Source organism: Anabrus simplex, chromosome 1 (assembly GCF_040414725.1).
Source record: "Anabrus simplex isolate iqAnaSimp1 chromosome 1, ASM4041472v1, whole genome shotgun sequence".
In the NCBI taxonomy this organism is placed as follows: Eukaryota; Metazoa; Arthropoda; class Insecta; order Orthoptera; family Tettigoniidae; genus Anabrus; species Anabrus simplex.
Genome location: NC_090265.1, coordinates 517789925 through 517806669, shown reverse-complemented (window position 1 = coordinate 517806669; position 16745 = coordinate 517789925). Strand labels below are relative to the sequence as shown.

General features: G+C 40.4%; 1 protein-coding gene across 3 annotated transcripts in view; it reads right to left on the bottom strand.

Annotated features, from left to right (window-relative positions):
- The window catches only part of LOC136868809 (tubulin polymerization-promoting protein homolog), a 141079-nt gene that overhangs the window by 22785 nt on the left and 101549 nt on the right, over window positions 1-16745 (bottom strand). Inside the window, exons 3-4 of one of the 3 annotated variants that reach the window (XM_067144803.2) lie at window positions 6916-7045; window positions 6815-6838 (exon numbers count right to left, since the gene is read on the bottom strand). In XM_067144803.2, the coding sequence (XP_067000904.2) occupies window positions 6815-6838; window positions 6916-7045 (154 nt within the window). The remainder of the gene's footprint in view (window positions 1-6814; window positions 6839-6915; window positions 7046-16745) is intronic. The other 2 variants (XM_067144804.2, XM_067144805.2) reach the window with 2 other exon arrangements.

Genomic DNA, 16745 nt, shown 5'->3' with positions numbered 1-16745 from the left:
ATTTACAGAGGGAGTAGGTACAATACTGATGTAGTAATGTCGATGTCTGTAACAGTATCAGTCTGGGTAATAATATGGTAACGTGTCGGTCTTAACCGTGGTGTGTCATCTCATCATTTTCTAAGATTACGTGGATAGAGCTATAGGGTTTACTGCATTTATGATGTTAACTGGCAACACCATGGTTCCTATCTCGGGTACCAGAACTCAGACATTCTCCACATATGCATCTTTAACACATGAGCTATGCCGATGGGTATTGAATTATTATTTTCCCAAACAAACCAGTAAGAAAGAAATGCGATCAATGGATATCGTAATTCAATTATGAACTGTGCTAAACATTTTTTAACGACTTTTGAAATCGAACACGAATAATATCAGTATTAAAAACGGATTCTACTTTGCTTCTGGTCGTAATGATTATTGATTGGGTAAGTGACTTAAGAGTTCTTATTAACACTAAAGATATGAGAGAGATTACGTTGTCCAACACTCCGAAGAACGAATGTATCGGCCAAATGAAGATGCGAAAGAAAGACTCTCTAGGCCTCGCAATCTTAATATCGACGAGATCAGAAAAGTTGCCCGAGAGACAGGGTGGTGTTTGGAACATTGTCAGCCTCACCTAAACTGTTGATGAGTTGTTTATATGTATTGTCTGTACTGGTGCACTCTGAAACTGCTTTTCAAAGTAAGAAACACATTTCACAATATTTCCGCTTAAAATTCGGTAACAATTTCTGTTTGACTTACTCCAAATATTTTAAAATGATTCTGTAATCGACTTTTCCCATTGGTGAATGTTCACCTAACATACAATTCGGTATGTACCGTATTTTAAAACGTTTAAGTACGCAACGTTGTATATAATTTCCTCGTTATGTCCGATAACTGGTTACTAGAGCCCGGATTTTTATGCATGAATAGGCTAGAATGCAAACTTACTTGAAGCGAGTAGCAAGTATAGTCTACCTTCACAACGATTATGCTCTGGGGTTTGCATAAACATGAGGGGTACGGCCCATTAGAACCCCTCTTATTTATGTTACTCTTGCTAACATTATGGAAGAGCGGGTGGCTGATACTTCCTACAAACCAAATTAGTTTGCAATCTAACCTGTTATTGCATAAAAAGCCAGGCCTTACTGATTACACGATCTTCGACACTGTATTTTAATATTATTTGATTGGATTTTTTTTCTTTTAAGTAGACTATATTTGCTGTACTTTTCGATTTACTCTGGCATTCCTGAAATGTGTGAATTTTAGGAACACTTTCCTAACGCTACAAAATCGTTAAAGTGGCAAAAAAAAATAGTGCGTGACTAGAGCATATTTCAGCTTCTGTGCATGCTTGTTTAATATCGCTCCGTAACTACTGTACAGTTGCCCAGATGGTTCTAGCCATGCACAGTGGTTGAAACATGTGGTCATCTGCCGTCAGCTATCGTGGTGTGTCGTGTTGGAGAATGTAGAAGTCTGCATACAACTTGGTGCATAAGTAACGTCATGTAGCGGAGAAATCATCCAGGAGGCATTGCTTCAGCCACACATCAAAGAGCGGGAAAGGTGGAATGTGTTTCTACGACTCACACCTCCAAAGAATGTAGGAACAGATACAATTTGCAATTATGGTATTAATGTAGCAAGAGAGACTCTTGAATATTCTTCTGATATGAAAAGATATTGTCCACTCACATTTCCTGTATCCCTATGTCACAGTTTTACAGATTTTATAGATTACTAGAAGTTACCCGCGGCTTCGCTCCCGTGTATTTCGTCACCTGATAAAAGTAATCCTCCCTCGGTACTGTACTAAGACATTACCTGAAAATCCCTAAAGTATAAAAACTCACCGAAGAATTGAGTTTCATTTACCCCGGAAAGTCTTGGTAAAGCACGTTTGTTCTATTGCCTTTTAGGGCTAAGATGCGACTTAGAACTGAAGGTGTGAGAAATAGTCTTCTCTCAAGTCGTAAAAAAATGTTTATTTTTAAAGGAGATTCCACATACCTATTTCCACGTCAGTACGTCTTCAGTTTGTGAGATATAAGTATTCCCATAAAAATAATTCAACTCCTTTATCAGTCCTACCCCCACCCCCAATCCACCTAAGTAGATTTTACGAAAACAAAAAATACATCTTTATTTGTAAATGAGATTTCAAATAACAATTTTCACGTTTATAACATCTTCAGTTTTTGAGTGCAAGTACCCTCGTAAAACATAATTCAACTAATGTCTCAATTATTCCCACCTATGTGGTTTTTCCGAAAACAAAAGAATCGTGTTTCTTTATTTTTAAAGGAGATTCCAAATACCAATTTTCACGTCTGCAACACCTTTAATTTTTGAAATCCTCATACAAAGAATTCAACTAATTTTTCAATTCTTTCACCCCCTTAAGTGGGTTTTCCGAAAACAAAAAAATACGCATTTCTTTAGTTTTAAAGGAGTCTCCAAATATCAATTTTCACATCTGTAATATCTTCAATTTTTAAGATATCAGCATCCTAATAAAACGAATTCCACTTCCTTTTCAGTTCTTTTTACCCCCCCCCCCCCCCCTCTCTTAAGAGTTTTTCCGGAAAGAAAAAATATGGGGTTCTTTATTTTTAAAACAAATTAAAAATACCAATTTTCACGTCTGTAACATGTTAAGTTTTCGAGATGTGCTGTCGATACGCTCATTTTAAAAATTTATCCCCTTTTTCAGTTCCCCTTAAGCGGATTTTCCGAAAACAAATTACCTGTGTTTCTTTACTTTCACAGGACATTCCAAATACCAATTTTCACGTGTGTAAAATGTTACCTTCCTGAAAAATACTGTAGAGATATATATACAGTCTTTTAAAAAAACTCACCCCCTTTGTAAATGCCATTCACCCCTATAAAACTGGATTCTCCAAAAAATAAAAAATGTGTTTATTTTTAAAGAAGATTCCAAATACCAATTTTCACGTCTGTAACTATAAGTATCCTCGTAAAAAGTATTCAACCTATTTTTAACCTCTTTTCACCGCACCCCCTTTAAAAGGAATTTCCGGAAACAAAAATATACGTGTTTCCTTATTTTTAAAGGAGATTCCAAATACTAATGTTCACATCTTTAAACTGTTAAGTTTTTGAGATATAGATACTCATTCTAAAAATTCGCTCCCCTGTTCACCCCCTTAGCGGCGGAATATCCCAAAATTTCATTTCTTTATGTCCAGTAGTTTTGGCTCGGCGATGATGAATCAGTCAGTCAGTCAGTCAGTCAGTCAGTCATGACAGTCATTTCATATACTGTACGATCCCGCCCTTATGTGTGTCTTACACTACAGTTTTCTTTCCCAAACAGTAAGTCATAATATGTTTACCATACCGATTGGGAACGAACTTTGACTTAAACGGCATTCAGAGTGTCACAGGTCATCTCAGCTACCCCAAAGACTATGAATTCGTCACTAATATCGTCATTTTCGTATTTTTATGTTTGCGACATTTTTTCACCTTCTCACCCCCTGTGTCATGGGGACAGATCTTTGACTTTTAATAAGTCTTAAGAAACACACCATAATCTTCACATACTGTTGGGTAGGCAACCCGCTGATCAGACTTGTCCTGCGGTTTGCTTATCTTTCCCCTTTTTTAATTTTTCACCCCTTAGTGCCAAATTACCAATCAGATTTCGTTCAAACCACTTTACAATCCCTCGCAGATGTAATAAGAACAAACTGTGAAATTTTCAGAGATATCAGTCCAGTAGTTTTTGAGTGTATTAGCTTCAAATATACCAACATCCAATTTTATATATAAGATTGAGCTGTTTTAGAAGAGTTTGAAACGCTTGTTTGGCATCTCGTGGTGATGATGTGTAAGAGGAAAGCACTGGCTGGCTACCCGCGGCCATGAGCACTGACACATAGTTACTTTTCTTTTACCCCTGATAATAATTTAAATAGCTCTCTCTATGGGGTGTAGTAAGAATTTCGGTCAACGCTGTGTCGCGGTCACAGCTGCAAGTACGAACCCCGTGATGGGTAAGCTATTGTATCTAATTAGTATGCATTTGTCTGGCTCCATGGCTAAATGGTCAGCAAACTGGCCTTTGGTTACGGGGTCCCGGGTTCGATTCCCGGCCAGAGTCGGTAATTTTAACCATAATTGGTTAATTCCTCTGGCACAGGGCTGGGTGTATGTCTCGTCTTCATCATAATTTCATCCTCATCACGACGCGCAGGTCGCCTACGGGAGTCAAACCAAACGACCTGCATCTGGCGAGCCGAACTTGTCCTCGGGCACTTCCGGCACTAAAAGCCATACGCCATTTATTTTGTATGCGTTTGAAACTTTATTGTTGGCATTTTATTTCTTAATTCTGAACAACTTTTACGTTCGTGATAACTAAGCTACACCGGAGCCTCTTCGTCATACTAGGGTGATCAGTAGGGAGCGGATTTTTAAGTTATAATAGCTTAGATTTCAATGAGTAGAAAGCTTCTCCAAGGCCGCACAACGGTCATGTTTAAAGAGTAGCATAAACGTAAGGGGCACAGCCCTTCAAAACCACCACTATGTATGTAAACCTTCCTACCGAACTTCGAGCGGACTAGAAAAAGCTTTCTATTCATTGAAAACCTGTCACTACACGGAAATCAACTCCCTAAAAATCAGCAACTTATTCACATCCACGAATTCCAAATCGTTTTCTACCACTGGGGCAACAGATGTGATCGGCTGGGACTCCAGTAGTGCGAAACTCACCTTACGTCGCGCGGTCGTCTTAACTGAGACGCTACCAGTAAGATATTCGAAGCAAGGCATTGCTGAGTTTGGACTTTTTTTACATTTTGATAATCCGCCTGATCATTTTGACATTTTGCAAAATAGATCAATTATCCGCACCACTATTTTTTTCTTAAACGACCGGGCTGAGAAGCTCAGGCGCTTCAGCGCCGGCCTTTTGAGCTCATGTTGACGGGTTCGATGTTAATTCAGTCCGGTGGTATTTGAAGGTGCTCAAATACGTCAGCCTCGTGTCGGTAGATTCACGTTGAAGAACTCCTGTGGAACAAAATTCTTGTACCTCGGCGTCTCCGTAAACGGTAAAAGTAGTTAGTGGGACGTAAAATCAAGGTATTCTTATGTGTTCACTATTTGATTATTTTGCCACCTTATTCGTCTTCTTCTTTTTCTACCGCTTTTCCCACATCTGTGGGGTCGCGGGTGCGAACTGCGTCGCACATGTGGATTTGGCCGTTTTAAGGCCGGATGCCCTTCCTGACGCCAACCCTATATGGACGGATGTAATCACTATATCGTGTTCTGTGGTGGTTAGTAGTGTAGTGTGAATATGAAGAGGAGCGTGTTAACACGGACACAAATACCCAGTCCCCGAGCCAGAAGAATTAATCAGAAGCGATTAAAATCCCCGACCTGGCCGGGAATCGAACTCGGGACCCTCTGAACTGAAGGCCAGTACGCTGACCATTCAGCCAACGAGTCGGACTATTTGATTATTTTGCCATATACTTGCTATAACTCACGCCGGTGCCCAGATCTAACAGCCGCATGGCGCGGCGATTTTAGTACCTCAAGAAGACGGCACTGTTGCATCACACAGTTACATCATTTCGAGACCAGACTCTAGCTGCTCCTACACTGGCTCTTCTCCTTTAAAGTCAAATATTAAACACTGTCGTCACTCATGTTGTCTAGAAATCATCTGAATTTTAACCTTTAAATGCGCAAGTTCATATTTATTTCAGATATGGTGGTTTTTCATTCCAGAAGTAAGTAATTCCAGAAAAAAAATTTTAAAAATTTTAAACTTTACGCTTCACTCGACGCAATTAGCAAGAAAAATTATAAAATAAGATTTTTCATTTTTAATACACTAGCGATACGTAGCGAGTTCGTCTATAGAGTAGAAGTAAAATGCACACGTGTAAAATCGTAAAGCGGTTATAACAAGCAAGTAAACTCTCTTTTGCACATATTATGAAATTCTGTGCAATTATGGGGTAAAAATTTCACGTTTTTGTAACGCCCACCAGTCTAGTTCCGTAATTATTCCACGTCAGAAAGGAAAAAAAAGTGAGGAATTGAATAAACGAACGGAAGGTGTGGCAGTCATGAAGAAAAACGCAATGATATCTCTAACAAGGGAACATCGGCAATGGGTAAGTCGCCGATCGCGATGAAACTTGGAAAACACATTGAGGTACACGTAAAAATGATGTCGGCATCAATTTTGGGTGCCAACATTCATTAGGGCGTTAACTACGGGGCCTAAAAGTTGCGACATTTTAAATTCCGCGCGATCAGCGATGAATACCTGCTGGTCAATGCTAAGCCTGCACACTGCGTACTTGGAGACACGCCTCTGCACCTCCTCCCCTGCCCGCTCCAATTGGTTCGCCACCGCACGTTTCCCTTCTCCCCGCTCTTGACGGCTGCGGCGGTGAATCAATTGGAGCGGGGAGGGGAGGAGGTGCAGAGGCGTGTCTCCAAGTACGCAGTGTGCCAGCTTAACATTGGCCAGCAGGTATTCATCGCTGATCGCGCGGAATTTGAAATGTCGCAACTTTTAGGCCCCGTAGTTAACGCTCTAATGAATGTTGGCACCCAAAATTGATGCCGACATCATTTTTACGTGTACCTCAATGTGTTTTCCAAGTTTCATCGCGATCGGCGACTAACCCATTGCCGATGTTTCCTTGTAAGCTGCAGTATACAGCGAGTTCAGGTGGTTTGCAAGGCACACACACGTCACAACACACCCGCATGTTACTTACAACAGGCTGGCCCGCTGTAGTCAGCCTACCTGAGAGGAACTCGTCTTGGCCTGCTAACAAGAAAATACTAGTTGAGTCATTGTGTGGTGGGTCGAGAAGGACGCTAAGAGAAGACAGCAATCAAACTTACCCCCGAGCTGGTGAGACCCGGTGCACCGCAACTCGACATCTTGTTCTTCAACCCCTCCAGATCAACCTTCTTGTTCTTGCAGAGGTCTTCCAGGAACTTCTTGTAGTCCTCCATCGTCAGCTTCTGTTGCCTGCAACATAGTCATTTACTCAAATTCCGCATTTCATAACAATTTCAGTATAAATCCTGTGGTTCTAACGAGCATATGATCCAACAGAAGATGGAAGAGTTCACACAAAGTAGCCATTATTGATTAGTTGATTAAAAATTTTCTAAATCAGTACTGTACTTAGGGAAACCTGAAGCGTAGCTAGCTTTGTTGCATGCACTTCTATTATTACTTCCAATGTGCAGTGGAGTCACGATAGATTGAGCTAGAAGGAATCGAAGTCACAATGAACTATCGAACACTCAAATTTTAGGGAAAGGAAAAGAATAACGTGTAATTTAGCAGAAACATTGAAATTCCATGTGATTTTTATTTTCTTACAATTTGTTTTGCGTCGCACCGGCACAGATATATCTTACGGCGGTGATGGGATAGGAAAGGGCTGGGAGTGGGAAGGAAGCGGCCATGGCTTTAATTAAGATACAACCCAGTATTTGCCTAATGTGAAAATGGGAAACCAGTGCTTTTTATTTGTCTACTAATTCATAATTATTTTATAATTAGTCGACGTGTACTCATCGTTGACATGTTAAATTTTCTAATATGCAGCAGTAGTGCAGTAACAGAGAAGAATGACAACAAAAGCGACAAAGTACACCTCAACTAACAACAATAGTCAGTAATGTTATTACTGATAAGTTTTAGGAATTTGGGATATTGGAAACCATCTTTCTTTTTCTTACGGCTCCGTGATTACGATTTTCTTCTCATTTCCATGGTCATCGTTATCTTTCTGATGAATAGGGGCTAATGATCGCGCGGTCTTACGGCTCATAAAAGGAATCACGACGACAAGCACTATCGCCAGTTAGTTCGATACCATGACGACTAAACAGTATTTTCACATTAGCGAAACTCGCCCTTGATGGACTTGGTATTGCAAATTTAAATTCATGAATATCTCCATTATTGTAACTCATATGATAAAAATGTATTAGATATAAATGATTGAAAGTTACGTTTTCTACAGCTATTGTTTTGTACACTCTTTAGATAGATCTAATATTTTCGTAGCCATTTGAAAGTATGTGGAAAATATAATAATCGCGACTATCTCCGTTATTATTTCTCTCATGGCAAAATCCTACCAAAGCATAAAAGCTCGGAAATTATTGTATTTTATACTACCTTTACCATGTTTAGTTTTTCGATACATTATATTTCGCACCAAAGGCGGGCACGATTCGGGTCAGTAAGCAGCGCTCCAGCTCGGGTAGACACACGAGCAGAATATGTGCTCTGACGGAAGGTACAGACTAGTAGCTGCTTGCACGGCTCTCAGTTACAACTTTTAACAGATTTATTGTCCCTGATGTCTCGTTCTATTCAGTGTATTAGATTATGGTGAGGAAATTAAATACGTTATTTTGTAAATAGACGCCTTGTGGTATGTAAAACATTTAATTCTATTAGTTTCATTAGGTTACGGGTAGTAAGCAACATTAATTATTTTGACGTGTGATAATTAAATACTCCTTTGATTACTACCTGTACTCGTAGAAATATTGCAAGCCAACATAAAATATCGTCTAGGATACAACATTAACAATGAACGACACGACTGCATTTCGTACACATAATATACTCAGCCAGTTACAATGCTGTGGCTTTGCTTGCGCCTTGACTCCACATACCACCCTCTAGTCTTTACAGCACAAACTATCAGAAATCTGTTCTCGGCTCTTCCCCCGCTCATGCAGTTAGTTCAGAGAGCGGGGCCTTCTCATTGCCCACCAATGTTTTACACTATCTTCACTATATTTAGTTGTCCGGCACTGCTAATATTAACAGGGGGAAAACAGGATATTTCCTGTTAAGTTTTGTAATGCCGCTGTATAGCAAAGTCATCTCCGTACATGTTAAGGCTTCCACCATCCGTAACCTCGGCACTTGGTGGGGGTAGTGCTCAGCTCTACGACCGGCCTTTATCCCCAGGTACTTATTTTTGATGTAGGTTGAGTGAATTTCAGGACTACATGCACCTCCGGAAGTGGAAATCTCGTTTCTTATATGTTTCGACTTCCTGATGGGGAATCGAACCCCTGTCCTTCCGGGTGAGACGAGCACGTCTTTACCGCGTCGGTCAGGCCGCTGCTAACGCCACTGTATAATGATCAAATGACGTGTAACCTATAGCACGCCCCGGCTATCCCTGAACTTACAGCTTCAAGAAATTACATTCAGCCGTTATCCCCTAACAGATCATCAACAAGTATTTCTGTTCCACGTACCAGTGACCGGTATGGAATGTTAAAATTACAATTCAAGTCCACCCCATAACGTAATGGTTAGTGATCTTAGCTGTCGTCACCGGAGGCCCGGGTTCGATTCCCAGTACTACCAGAGATTTAAGATTGTTTAAAGAGCTCATCTTCGTTGAGTGAATATGAGTGAGGAATATGAGGACATGGATTTGTATGACTCCATGGCCGAGTGACTAGCGTCTGGTCCTTCAATCTTCGGGGCCATGGTTCGATTCCTGGCTGGTTCTCGGGATTTTAATCGTAATTTCCTAGGATCGAGGACTGGGTGTTCGTGCCGTTTCCAAATTTCCTACAACTCGTACACCAGACAAACACTACCTTCCACCACGCTAACACACATTTTCCTATACACTGTAGACGCCATTCATCCACGCTGGAGTGTCTGCATTACGAGGTCTGTTTGAGGTTAGCAATAGCCACACGAAATAATAATAATAATAATAATAATAATAATAATAATAATAATAATAATAATAATAATAATAATCGTTATTTCTCAGGTTTCCTTGTGCATTCAACATATTCTTTTCTACCCTGTTCATAAAGCTTTATAGCATCAGTGACCTCCAAAGTTTAACCGCCCTCATTTTGTATTGAATCACAGCTAAATCTGACACGTTCCGCATTCCTCAGAAACACCGCGTCTTCCCCGTTTCTTGAATAGGTTTCAAGTATGGCGCGGGTTGTTTCATTTGTGTAGTGAATCTCTGCACCTGCCATGGCCCGTTCTGATAATTATGGTAATTGTGGCATAAGGGATACAGAAAAACCACGAACTAAGCCTCGTTAATCTGGACAATCCAGCTTTCCGGATTAATAATTGAAGCCCCCCCCCCCCCCGGAGAAGGGTCTAAGCCACATTTTTCAGCAAGTTGAGTTTATTGCGGAAGAAGGGTCTATATCATCTCAGGTTATTCCATGCGAACTATGATAGTCATAACTTTAACAGAAATAGGTCATTTATCTGTTAAAACACTTCTTTGCCTGGAAGAAGGGTATATGCCACTCATTCAAGATGGCTGCCCGTGTGTTGAATGTTTCGTCCAACGAGTTAAAAAACTTGAATAAAACCAGAAAAACTAAGATAAATATGGATGACTGGAAGGATAATGAACGTAAAAGGAAACGAAACAGGGGCGAGGCTTATACAAAAACGAAGGACGTTATAAAAGAAGCAAAAACGAGGCCACAACTGGCGAGTGGAATAAGGGTCTATAATAAATGGGTTATGTTGTGCTAAGGAAGGTCCTTAGAATAAATTTGGTCATTGCTACATAATGCATTATACAAACCATCCATTTAATTATCATTATGGTAAAATGGTATAGACCGAGCTCGATAGCTGCAGTCGCTTAAGTGCGGCCAGTATCCAGTAATCGGGAGATAGAGGGTTCGAACCCCACTGTCGGCAGCCCTGAAGATGGTTTTCCGTGGTTTCCCATTTCACACCAGGCAAATACTGGTGCTGTAAGTTAATTAAGGCCACGCCCGCTTCCTTCTCATTCCTAGGCCTTTCCTATCCCATCGTCGCCACAGGACCTACCTGTGTCGGTGCGATGTAAAGTAAATAACAAAAAAATGGTATAGGGTATAACATTTTAATAATTTTCTGCTTCTTCGTTGTTTCGGGGCCGTGTGTATGATCCAGAGTTCTGTAACAAGAATGGGTGGATTCAGCTCACTGGCTGTGAAAAGGAGGAGTAATGTACAGAATACTATACCATGGACCTAATGAGCAGTCTTTGTTTCTTGTGAATAAGTGCCTCAAAATCTCTGAACCGAAAAGGAGGTGTAATCAGAGAACAGAGAACTTCACGTCGGAAACCATCTTTTGAATACCACGTTCCAGCAAAAGGTAGTGACAGTAGTTCACTGCAGGTTTGTAAAATAACTTTTTCAGACATGTTTAGTCTGTCAGTCCAGAGTTCTGACTTCAAACACGCGAAATGTTGGTCAAAGACCCTAAATTCAAGGTTACTGAAGCAATGTGACTGAAATTTTCTGAAGAACGACCCCACACCTGTGTTTATGCGAAGATGCCACAATTTGATTGCTCCTCGGGAAAGATATACCTTAGTTAAAGGTGTCAAGAACAGACGGAATCAGCTACTATTCCTGCCTCAAGAATTGCCACAACTCTACGGCTCAACACTGCCCATTAAGAAAGAAAAAAGAATGACCTACTGAAGATGTGTGACTATATGTCTCAAGTGATTTGAAGTGATTCATCTCGCAATAAGTAACACTGTATTAAACTGTGAAAATGTGGTTTAGACCCTTATTCCATGATTTCAAAATGAGAAAGTGCTTTTTTACTACATTAATAAGGTTAATTTGTGATAATTCGGTTTTCAAGTCGTCCTTAAGCATTCTGATTTATTTCAAAATATATATTTTTCATTTTCTCATTATTCAGACGTTTTTTTCTGTTTCCTGAACATTTTAGTTTTGTGGCATATACCCTTATTCCGGGGGGACCTTCAATTAATTAATTAATAATTAGCGAAGTATCATTTTAGCTCAGACTGCCTTATGCCACAAACAATTGCAGCCACCGTACGTTTTTACTTTTAAGGTTGTAGTATCGAGTCTAGACGTTTAAAATCTGGTATCAATATTGAGAACCAAGAAACAGTAGTACCATTCCCTCACTACAATAACATGTTCAGAGATAGTGAACTGCTGCTCGATGTAAACAAGCAACTTCATCACGAACTATTAGCGCAGTCGAAAGTACTCTAATTAAATTAACAGGAACGTTCTACCAGAAGCTCACTTCCGTTGTAGGTGCTGCAGGTACTGCAATAGTCTTCTCCGCAAAGACCGAGATTAGTGTGCCATAGAACTCCCTGTAGGCCTACGTCGACCTAATCTTCAAAATCATTTACAGAAAAAGTCCGTCTTGTAACTCGTCATCATTTTAGACAAGTGAGTTATTTAGACTGATTACTTGTTTAGCGGATAGCTAATAAACATTTTTGACAATAATTGCATACAAATATATCATCATTAGTCGTTTTCCTCATTGATACAGGCCGATGGCCTTCGATGTTAGGCCCCTTAAAACAACAAGCATCATCATCATCATCATCATCATTTCCTCATTGCTGAGCGTCGAGACCTCTAACATTTCTGCGTTGCAGGCTTGATGAGATGTCTCTATCCAGAGCGGTTTTCAGCTTTCCTTAACATGATCTGAAGAGGTAGGCCAGTGATCTTCTTTGCCTGATATAACCATCTAGGGCCTACTTGCTGTTCTTCCTCGTGGTCCACAGCCTTCAATTTCGTCTTGCAAAATGGTCTTGTCCACGTTCTCTCCCTCTCTTCCGAGAATGTGGCCAACGAACTGGAGGTAACACTCACTCACACGGGAAGATAGACGTTTCTTGATGCTCAGTTGGTTCAGAATGAAAAAAATTGGTTCTTGGTTCTTCTTTCCGTCCAGAGTACACGCAGCATTCTCCTCCAACACCACATCTCAAAGGCACCAATTCTCTACCATTCATGGCTCAGGTCTTACAGCCGTACGAACAGACTGAGAACACTAGTGATTCCACCAAGCGCGTCTTCGTAGCTTTTGATATTGCCCGGATCTGCAAGATCTTAGTGGGTTTAACCATTGCAGCACGACCTAGAACAATACGTCTTTCGATCTCTATTTCAAAGCTTGCCGTGTCATATAGGCTACATATTTACAATTGAGAAACAATGAACTCAGCACGGCTGCATGTGCTTCACAACTGAATGTCTAGTCCCTCAATCCACAGCATAACCTAGCCTCTGGAGTTGCCAGCTGGAAATCTTCACTACCATGCTAGTCTCGAATCTTCCAGTCGGTGACAATGTGGTGAATGGTTTGGCGCGAAGCTCCGCACTCACAGTCTGGAGCAAGCAGCTTGTTTCATTTGTGTAGTGAATCTCTGCACCTGTCATGGCCCCTTCTAATAATGGTAATCGTGGCACATGAGATAGGGCCGATGACCTTTGGTGTTAGGCCCTTATAACAACAAGCATCATCAGCAAGCAAGCACAAGAGATACAGAAAAACCACGAACTCTCTTTAATCTGGATAACCCAGCTTTCCGGATTAATAATTACTAAAGCCCGGATATTTAGGTAGAAATAGGTTAGAATACAAACTTACTGAAGCCGGTAACAAATATAATCTAGCCTGCACAACGATTAAGCTATGAGTTTTGCATAAACATCAGGGATAAGGCCTATCATAACCCCTAGAATTTATGTTACTCTCGCCACATCATGTAACCCTAAAAATCCGGAGTCTAATACCGTATTTACTTTAAGGGAAGTCGTAAAGGTCCAGATCGGTTAATTTTGACATTTTCACGTTTTTACGCATTAATAATATATGATTCATTCTGATTAATTTGGGATGTGTTTTCTTATAATAGTCCAATATTTACTATTTTTAATTTCTTTATATATATATTACTGTAATCAAAATTTTTCTTTAAAATCCTGGAAAGGTTTATAAACAGCATATCTTACGAACTATTTGGCCTAGAAGGCTGTGGTTTGGCTTGTATTTCAAAGGAAATTCTGATACATCAGCTGGCTATTCTGTCAAATCAATAGGGCGTCGGCTTTGAGCAGTTAGCATGTGTTTGAATGTAAACAAGTGGTAATATTTTTGTACATTGTACATCGTGTCCTCATTTCGTGTTGTTTTCACAATGACAAAACCTAAAGGTGTGGTTATAAAGAGAAAGAACAAAGGCAATCAGCATTATAGAACATATCCACGGGTACAGTATGATGTAGCTACAGGACAAGGTGAAAATGTTATGTTGAAAAATTCTAATAAAAATGTTCAAACTTTTGTTCTCAGAACTGGTGTAAATACCTGAAGGTCAAATAAGCTGGTACATTGGGTACATTTACACACAAAAAAGCAATAGCAAAAGCTGTTATGCTTGCCATCAGGCCTTTATTTAAAGATCTAGTCCACCCAGAGTTACTAAAGAAGTGTTTGAAAGGAAAAACTCAAAACACAAATGAATCTTTCAATAACATTGTATGGTCTAGAATCCCCCAAAAATGTATTTGTGGGTATGCCAACACTGCAGCTGGGTGTGTATGATGTAGTTCTTACATTTGATGATGGATATACTGCAAGACTACAAGTACTGGAAGATCTTGGTTTGCCAGCAGGTTTAAATACTGTAAACAATGTCAGGGCGTTGGACAGAGAGAGAATTATTATGAAGGCGGAAATTGCTGCAACAAACATGGCCAAACAGGCCAGACTCAAAAGAAGGAGAGATTCAGTTGGTGATAAAGATGGAAAAGATGATGATTACACCACCTAGGAGGATTTTGAAGTAAATCATTTTTGATTTCGCGAGTTTATATGTTTATATGGAACTCTTACTTTAACATCAATTTTCTCAAAATTACATTTTTTAAAATAAAATTCCCGTTTTCTTAGGAACTATTGGTGGTATCTCCACAATTATTTTGCCATATAATGTCTATTGCACGCTGATACTGTGGATCCTCGAAGAGTTAATTTGCTTAAGTAAATAGTTTTTTAATATTCAAATATTTAATGAAAAAAATTAGTTTCAACGAAAAAATATTTTGAAAAATCTATTGAAGTTTTCCGCATGAATCAGGATCAGTACACTGAGGAAGAACCAGTGAACAGTCTGTAAAACAATTAATTAATATATCTAATAGATGCTGAGAAAATGGGGCATTTATGTTGTCATTTTAACATTGGCAATCTCGAGCTTTACGACTCCCCTTAATATTTACATAAAGGCCGGCCCCGCTGTGTAAGAATAGCTTGCGTTCCTCTTACCCGGGTGCCCCGGGTTCGATTCTCGCCCAGGTCAGGGATGTTTACCATGATCTCAGGACTGGTCCGAGGTCCCCTCAGCCTACGTGTTTACAGTTGAGGAGTTATGTGACGATGAGATAGCGGTCCCGGTCTGGAGAGCGAAGAATAACGGCCGAGAGGGTTCGCCGTGCTGAACACACGACACCTCGTAATCTTCAAGCCTTCGGGCTGAGCAGCGGGCGCTTGGTAGGCCATGGTCCTTTGCGACTGTTGCACCATGGTGCTTGGTTTCGAACTGACATAAAAGATGTCTCCTTATAACATGTATGGGCAAACTCCGAATCATCTGATAAGCAAAGACAGAAAGCACCACGTAGTTCAGAATGAAGTGGTAGATGCAGGCACAGGTGGTTGCTGGTTACGATCTATACGTACATACTTTAACTGCATATTGCTTTCTCTCTATGGATGCAGTAATTTTTCATCTGTCTCTTGGAACAGGCCAGAACAAAATGTAGCTTTCACTGAAGTTCCAGTATCATTTATGGCTGAGAGTCTATGGAAGTGCTCAGAAATGACTAGAGCCCGGAAATTCAGGCATTTATTTTTGCTAAAATAGGCAGGCAAATGAGCACTTTTAGGAAATAGGCATGTATAATGGTAAAAATGAGCACTAAAATAACAAAGATGCTTTAATGTAAGTTACGTAACACACATATGTATCACATTTTAGTACTTAATCTTACATCCCCCTGTGGTGGGGATGATATAATAACGCCACCGGTATCCCCTGTCTGTCGTAAGAGGAGGCGACTAAAAGGGGATTTCGGGCCTCTCTACTTGGGAGTGCGGGTTGGCGACCACGTACCCCTAGCTGAGTCTGGCGGTGCTTTTACTTACTTGTGTCAGGCTCCTCGCTCTTAACTTTCCTGCTGACCTCTCTTGGTCAACTCTTGTTCTTTTCCGACCCCCACGGTATTAGATTTGCGAGGCCTAGGGAGTATTTCATTTTCACTTTCTCGTGGCCCTTCCCTTTCTTTCGCCGATGCCTTCATTTCTCGAGGTATCGGACCTCTTCTATTTTCCTTCTGCTTTGTATTAAGAGAGGGTGGTTACCAAGTTGATTTTCCTCTTAAAATAATCACCACTAGCACTTAATTTTACGTAGCAAGGACGGGACCTGGCAACCCTCTCGACCATTTGGCTTGTGGAGTTTTCAGTACACACAGAGGCATAAACTTACTACCTGTGGAAGTATCAAAGTTGTCTGGGAATGGTTTTGTTCTGTGCTAAGACAGATGACAGGATCAGCTAATCCTAATGCAGTTTACAGAGCAGCCTTAGAGCTAGATTTCGGTTCGCAGCACTTGAAATTTGCGTAAACCTGGCTTGTCAAGGGGTATCTTTATTATGTCCAGAAAAACGAACAGTGCTCCCTGAACACGTTCATCCGACTTCTAAAAGATGCCAAACAACACATGTGCCACCGACAGAGAAACATCACGAGAGTGTTTCATTATAACAGTCGAATGGTCGTGCAGTGGATAGTGGATAGTTTTTCACGCAATGTGCCAATGGCTTTTTTTCCTTTTTC